Below are 8168 nucleotides of genomic sequence, written 5' to 3'. Positions count from 1 at the left end.
GGGGGTATCCAAGGTTCAAAAGTTCTCCCAAAAAGTAGTATTGTCATGACCTTCTAAGGAGTAACTCGTCAAAGTAGAGCCCTTTGGGCGAAAATTTCGTCCGTTTTGCTCTATCTCCAACCGTTTGGGCGCTAGAGGGTCTTTTTGACTATAAGAAGCTGAAAATTGCCAAGGCCGAAGGCCCGCTACATCATTCGATCATGTTCTTTAGCAAGTCGCGTTACACAAAATGGTCGGGCCGCAGGCCCGACCATCGCCGCTGGCAGGCCAAGCAGGCCCGGCCGGCCCTTGCCGAACGGATTTGCCGGCGGAGCGAAGCGGAGCTGTCAACTTCGTTTGGCGGAAGGGCGGGCCTGCTTGGTCATAATTCAAAAATTCTAGATGCGTCACAGGCGTTTTTCCTCAAATACCGTCCGAAGGGACAGTGACTGTACTATATGTAACAAGCAGGCCCGCCCTTCCTGCCGGGCCTGCTTGGCCTGTCGGCGGCGATTTGCTGAAGAACATGTTCGAATGATGTAGCGGGCCTTCGTCCGGCTTTTACCTGTCGTCTTTGGGTTTGCCCCAAAGACTCGAGAAAGGGATGTAACGGTGAAGCAGTGAAGCACCGCGACTACAACCCACCCTTCTCCTAAGAAAACGTTTTTAGCCCGCCCTTCTGCTTTGAAAAAGCTATCCAGCGGGCTTATGCAAACGACCTCGTGTGTGTCTGTGTGTCTGTCTGTCTGTCTGTCTGTGTGTCTGTCTGTCTGTTCCACTAGAAGGAGATGTGCTAGAGACTTGAAATTTTCAGGGTATCTTAAGGTCCACTCCTAGAGAACGAAACGCCTACGGCAAATCCTGGCAACCTCCCCTAAAGGGCTAAAAGGGGGTATTAAAGAAAATGGGGTAGGCCAAAAAAGTCAGAATTTTTTTTTGTTTTATGATCTCCTACGGAGTAACTCGTCAAGAAAGAAACCTTCGCCGAAAATTTAATCCGTTTTGCTCTATCTCTAACCGTTTAGGCGCTAGAGGGAGTTTCTATCACGAAAGTGACCCAAAAATAAACACATTAATTTTAGAAAATATTAGATGGTCTCCTAAGGGGTAACTTGCAAAAGTAGAGCCCTTTGGGCGAAAATTTCGTCCGTTTGGCTCTATCTCTAACCGTTTAGGCGCTAGAGGGTCTTGTTTGACGAAAATAAGTTAAAAATTGCTGTAGTGAACAATTAAATGTAAAAGAAGGCCCAAAACCGCAAAAGAGGTAAGAAACTCCCTCCCCCAACCCCAAAAAACGTTTTCTAAGCAGAAGGGTGGGTTGTAGTCGCGGTGTTTCACCGTTACATCCCTTTCTCGTGTCTATGGGGCAAATTTTAAGGACGACGGGCTTTGCGGGCCGAAGGCCCGTTACATCATTTGATTACGTTCTACAGCAAATAACGTGACAGAAATGGTCAGGCCGCAGGCCCGACCATCGCCGCCGGCAGGCCAAGCAGGTCCGGCCCCTGCCGAACGGAGTTGCCGGCGCAGCGATGCGAAGCTAGCAACTTGGTTTGGCGGAAGGGCGGGCCTGCTTGTTTGGGGTGGGGGGAGAGTTTCCTTTCTATTTGGCGGTTTTCAGGCCTTTTTCTACAGCTCGTTTTTCACTATGGCAATTTTTTTAGCCCGCCCTTCTGCCAAACGATATTGCCAGCGCTGCTTCGCTCCGCCGGCAACTCCGTTCGGCAGGGGCCGGGCCTGCTTGGCCTGCCGGCGGCGATGGTCGGGCCTGCGGCCCGACCATTTCTCTCACGCGATTTGCTGAAGAACATGATCGAATGATGTAGCGGGCCTTCGGCCAGCTTAAACATGTCGTCTTTGAGTTTGCCCCGAAGACTCGAGAAAGGGATGGAACGGTGAAGCACCGCGACTACAACCCACCCTTCCGCTTAGAAAACGTTTTTGGGGGTGGGGAAAGAGTTTCCTTTATATTTTGCGGTTTTGAGGCCTTTTTCTGCAACTTATTGTTCACTATGGCAATTTTTAGCTCATTTCCGTCAAAAAAGACCTTCTAGCGCCTAAACGGTTAGAGATAGAGCAAAACGGACGAAATTTTCGCCCACAGGGCTCTACTTTCTCAAGGTCCACCGTAAGAAAACATAAAAGACAATATTTTTACCAACTTTTTAGGCCTTTCCTGTTTTCTTTGATACCCCCTTTCAGCCCCTTAGGGGTGGCTGGCAGGATTTGCCGTAGGCGTTTTGTTTTGTGGGAGTGAACCTTAAGATCCCCTGGAAATTTGAAGTCTCTAGCACATCTCCTTCTTGTGGAACAGACAGACAGACAGACACACAGACACGAGGTCGTTTGAATAAGCCCGCTATATAGCTTTTTCAAAGCAGAAGGGCGGGCTAAAAAAAGACCCTCTAGCGCCAAAACGGTTAGAGATAGAGCGAAATGGACGAAATCTTTATCTGTAGAGTTCTACTTGGACGAGTTACCCCTTACGAGAACATATAATTAAAAAAAAAACTTTTTGGGAGAGTTTTTGAACCTTTGATACCCCCATTACCCTTAGGGGTGGTTGCTAGGATTTGCCGTGGGCGTTTCGTTCTCTACACTGTAAATCTGGGGTGTCCAGCAGCTGTGCGACTAAAGTCGCACGACCCAGGTTTCTGTGCGACTTACAGCACACAGTTGCTGGACACCCCAGATTTACAGTGTACCCGCCCGCGGCGGGATGGGTGGGAGTGCTAGCGCTGCAGTGAGCAGCAGGACTACGTGGACGGGGAGGCCCCGGGTAGGCCGTCCCGCTGCACGGGCGTGTGGCGCGGGCTTGCCTCACTGTAAATCTGGGGTGTCCAGCAACTGTGCGCTCTAAGTCGCACAGAAACCTGGGTCGTGCGACTATAGTCGCACAGCTGCTAGACACCCCGGATTTAAAGTGTAAGAGTGGACCTTAAGACACCCTTAAAATTTCAATTCTCTAGCACATCTCCTTCTAGTGGAACAGACAGGCATACAGACACGAGGTCGTTTGCATAAGCCCGCTGGATAGCCTTTTCAAAGCAGAAGGGCGGGCTAAAAAGGAAAATTACGTGAAGCAGAATTTGTTTACAAAATTGTGTTAAAGGGGTTATGTCAAATGTTATTGAGCAAAACGACATTGTGTGAAAAAAATTATGTGAACCGTCGTAGAACCGTTTCCTCCCTGGCGCTCATTGATGCGGCCGAAGTTCTTAGACCCGCCACCAGGTCTGCGACTACCCTAGTGACGTGTCTAAGAACTTCGTCCGTGTCAGCCAATGAGCATCAGGGAGGAAAGAGTTCGGGAAGCATTACTGTTCTTCTTTGGATCCGGTTTAAACTGGGTGACATGCCCTATGCTCACTCAAGTACTCAATGAAATCACTAGATTCGGAACACCCATACTTTACAACTACGTTGCTACTGCTCTCAGAAACGCCTCTCCCAGAGCTGCGCTAGGTGGCCTCCCCCGCTGCGCACGGCTTAGTGGCTACCCCCATTACCTTGTCTCTTGGAGAGCCAGTAAAGGGGAGATGTCTCCCCCCACTTGCGAGGTAGACTTTGCAATCGGTCGGTTACAACACCAGCGAGCTTATCTGATAGCATTCTGTCTTTCTCACTCCTATCTCACGTCAGATATGAGTGAGAGAGACAGTAGACTGTCGGGTAAGCTCACCGAGGTAGTAACCGACCGGTTGCAAACTCCATTGCGAGGCCTACACCATGCCTCATCGCGAGGCTTGCTACGTTAGAGTCCACAAGCATGAGGGTGTGAGCCCTCTCAGAGCGGAGATGGGCTAAACCGACGTGATTCCCCAGGCTAAGATTCCCATGAGGATAGCCATGGCCACGCGTTTGCCATGGCCGCCCATGGCCCCGCATGGCCACTGGACATGGGCCGAAGGGCCATGGCCAAATGCTCATGCTCATGGCAATTTTTGGCTATTGGTGCTAGTGGCCATGACAATCATGTTACCAAACATGGCCACCATCACTGTTAAAAAAATTTCATTACATTTGAATAACATTTATATGAAGCTATTTTCATTACAATTTCATTACAATGTTATAAAATTATCATTACAATTGAGTAATGAAATTTCATAACACATGTTATTAAAAAATTGACAACTTTGTAAAAGAAATTTGTTTTGCTCTAACCCTTATGGCATCAACTCCTCAACCAACTAACGGATTTTACAGGCCGTAACCATAGAAGTTTACCGTCCCTTACCGGGAGTTGAACCCGGAACCCTTGGGTTGGAATACCCTCGCCTTTGACCACTCGGCCACGAGGATTACCTGAGAGTGGTCGAGCTGTAACGTGGTCTTATGCCACCACTGGCCGAAGGGAGTTTCCAAATTGTTTAATAAACATGTAATGAAAATTTAATAACATTGTTATGAAAATGTCATAACATGCACTGAAAAGGGGCGTGTAATGAAATTTCAATAGCGTGTAATGAAATTGCCATTAAATTTAATAACACTGTTCTTAAATTAAGAGTGTCATTAAATTTCATGACAAATTTATTAAAATTAATGTTCATTGCGTAGTGAAATTTCAAACATTTTTAACAGTGATGGCCACGTTATGTGGATCTTGGCCATAGTAAGGAGCAGTGGCAATGGCCATTTTATAGTAAATATTGTAAAATGAGTATTAAGTTAAAGGTTATATAGTAGTCAGCATAGATAGAAGGGATATCTATTCAGAGTGCCCAAACCGAGGCGGAGCCAAATCCGGTGTCTGTTTTGGCCTAGCTCAAGCCGTTTACAAGTTGCAGGAAAAAAGATATCCGATTTCAATGAAATTAAAATGACCCTACTAAAAATACAAGGAAGTAGCTACAAACCAAATTTCAGGTCAAAATTCCAAGAAATACAGTTTTTATAGGATGTTGCAATTTCATGGCCCTAAGGCCATGGCCACTATTACATGCCATGATCACTGCTCCCATGGCCACCTATGGACATCCATGGCCACCCATGGCCATAGGAAGGCCATGGACAGGCTCACCATGGCCAACAAGGTGGCATAGTAAACGCTCTCTTGTCCATGGTAAGTGTGCTCGTGGCTATGGTAAACCATTTTGCGTGGCAATAGACAACATGGGAATCTTAGCCTGGGTTTTAGTGGGAGCACTGTATCTCCCCACAACGTGAATGTAACCGTCATTATTCGGAGAAAAGGAAAGAGAATTTTTAAAATACCCTCAAACCTTAATACCAATGAAAGTACGACATGCGGAACATAGTTCAAAATACCAAGGCAGTAGAACGCAGACCATGCCTCGCGTAACAGGCTCCACGATATCACACGAACACTGTTACGCCACGACGTCACATCTAACGTGGCCTACGACGCTGAAACCGGAGTCGGTCAGTAGTAACGCTAGCAGGCGCGGCGTCTGCCATACAGAGTTGCCTGCGGAGCAAAGTTGAGCTAGCAACTTAGTTTGGCGGAAGGGCGGGCCTGCTTGCTTTTCAACAGGCCCTTGTAAAACTAAGCGTAGTGCCGAGATTTCACCCTCGGTTATCTGAGGAAATGTCATTGAAGTGTTGCACTGTACCGTGAGCTAGGCAGAAAAGAAATGGGTGCAAAGCGCGAGTAGGTTGCGTTTTCTTCGTCATTGACATTATCTTCAGAGATCAGCACTCGTTGATAGTCGCGTCGTACTCAGTCATCCACACGCATTCCGTCCTATATATTCGGCCGGTGAAAGTCCTGCCCCACAGACTGTTTGTGCAACATGAAGCTCGTAGTTGTCCTACTTGTCGCTGGAGCGGGCCTTACAGCGGCCGGCCTGACCCTTCCACAAGCCAACCAGACCGACGAGGAGTACGTCCTGCCCAAAGGCTTTATCATCGGTGCGGGGACGTCCTCGTACCAGGTGGAGGGCGCCTGGAACGAGTCCGGCAAGGGTGTGAGCGTGTTTGACTACTACTACCACACGCGGCAGCCCGACGGACCAAACGCAGACGTGGCCTGCGACTCGTACCATAAGTACAAAGAGGACGTCGCCGTGGCGAAAGCGCTCAAGGTAAAGTCCGGTGGTCCTTGGGTACAAGGCAAAAAGTCATAGTTACGTCAAACATTAGGTCAGGACCACACCGATAAATGGAGTGAAGTGTTCAACTGGCGTGCACGACGCAAGTTCTCAACACTTTGTTGCCCACATTTTAGTGTTTGACAGGATATCAAAATACTTTTAAGTCTTCAACAGTGAATTTGAACACTTTCAAATGTCGAGAGCTTCGTAGCCAACCCTAATGTTAAAGAACAATTAAGTCTTCAATTTTACAGTAAACCACTTTGTAGTATTCAAATATCTAGTCAAACAGTTGAAAGTTTGCAATATAGTCTTGAGCTCTTGCATGTGCATGCCAGTTGAACACTTTATTTATCAGTGCATAGCCATGATCAGTTCACCTGCACGGAAAAATAGATAAGTTGAAATGCCTTTTGGAGACAATAGACCCTTTTACCATTAGGTAATTGAAGAAAAGGGTGTAGATTATCGGACCGGAAACAGCTGCTTTTAACACATTCCTTGCGGCATGACCACTGAGTGGTACGTGGTCACACTTTCAAATTGATTCATAGGTACCAAAATTGACCTGCAAGGAACGTGTAAATAACGCGAGGGGTCGCCGACTAACCTGAGTCGTGTACCCAGTACTATATATGTATTATAAAAGTATTATAGAACATTAGAGGTATTAAAGAGTATTATAAGTATTATAGTCTATTACAGGATATTATAAATATTACGGTATTACAGCTAGTATTATAGGGTATTACAAGATACTATACAGGATGACAGGCAATTTTTGGAAGCTAGAAGTTCCACTGCCACTCTCCAAGTGCTCTCAATTCCTTAAGGTGATACAGGACTGAAACTGGAAAAGTCCTTCAAAAAACAGCCATTTTGAGTTTAAAATCAAAATGCAAATCAAATCAAGAAAAAGCTCTCTATTTCATTCTAAGTTAGTTTATTGCGGTTCTTTTAAGGTATAATGGGAATTAAACGTAACTGTATGGTCGCGACACGTTTTCCATCTTCAAAAAACGGGTCGCGACCACAGTTACGTTTAATTGTAGGCTTATTATACTTTAAAAGAACCGCAATAAACTAACTTAAAATGAAATAGAGAGCTTTTTCTTGATTCAATTTGCATTTTGATTTTAAACTTAAAATAGCTGCCTTTTGAAGGAATTTTCCAGTTTCAGTCCTGGATCACCTTAAGATTCACATAGTTGACTACTTAAGCCCTTTCATCACAGAGTTGAGCCCCTAGTTTGAAGCATGTTGTTTCTGGTTATATTTTAGAGTTATGACAATTCAGTTGATAAAAACTGAGTAGGTTTTTTTGTATATTGGTTCCTCTTTAAACAAATCTAACAAAAGAGTTGCGTAAACTTTGGGTTTATGAAGAAACGACAACTTTCCATACTTGAGTCATTTGTCCCAATTATTACTGAACGTGCAAGATTTCTGAAGACAGGATAACGATAAAACCTTTCCGTTACTTTCAAAATATTTGGTAGACAAGTCATTTTGGGCTTAACCAATGAAAGTTGTAGAAAGTTATTATTTAAGAGAAGAAAATAATTTAAATCAAAATTGTTGACAAAAGTAATATTCTTAAAACTATACACCAAGATGGTTTTCTTGTTTTAAATAATAAGTTTCTGCAGTTGTCATTAGTTCAGCCCAAAATAACATGTTCATGAAGTATTTTTTAGTAACGGAAAGGTTTTTTCACTACCCTGGCTTCAGAAATCTGCGCATAAAGTCATCGTTGGGACAAATGACTAATGTATATGTAAAGTTGGTGTTTCTTCACAAACCCATAATTTACGGCACTAGTTTTTTGTTTGAATTGTTTAATCGTTTTATTGTTTTCATTAAAAAACAAAACAAAACAGAAACAACATGTTTAAAACTAGGGGCTCAACTATGATGCAAGGACTTGGTTTTTCCCTGTAGATTGCTGATAACTAAAATACATGCTCATGCCAAAAGTTTTGTGAGCAATTATTCGCTTAGTCCGTCACCTCCCCTTGAGTCACCATAGGTTCATCTGCAGTACGCTTTATTGAGTTCTCCAAAGGTTTGCTTTCGATTTGCTAAATGTTTGGACCAAAAAAAAGAGGAGAGAGGGGAGGGGGGAGGGAG

General features: G+C 44.9%; 1 protein-coding gene across 1 annotated transcript in view; it reads left to right on the top strand.

Annotated features, from left to right (window-relative positions):
• Positions 1-5654: 5654 nt before the first annotated feature.
• The window catches only part of LOC113217313 (myrosinase 1-like), a 16193-nt gene continuing 13679 nt past the window's right edge, over positions 5655-8168 (top strand). The window contains exon 1 of the mRNA XM_026437153.2: positions 5655-6029. Coding sequence (XP_026292938.1) covers positions 5739-6029 — 291 coding nt within the window. The 5' untranslated portion in view covers positions 5655-5738. The remainder of the gene's footprint in view (positions 6030-8168) is intronic.

Source organism: Frankliniella occidentalis, unplaced genomic scaffold, assembly GCF_000697945.3.
Source record: "Frankliniella occidentalis isolate FOCC.00 unplaced genomic scaffold, Focc_3.1 Scaffold57, whole genome shotgun sequence".
In the NCBI taxonomy this organism is placed as follows: Eukaryota; Metazoa; Arthropoda; class Insecta; order Thysanoptera; family Thripidae; genus Frankliniella; species Frankliniella occidentalis.
Note: the sequence above shows the minus strand (reverse complement) of the source record. Positions and strands in the feature narration are given on the sequence as shown.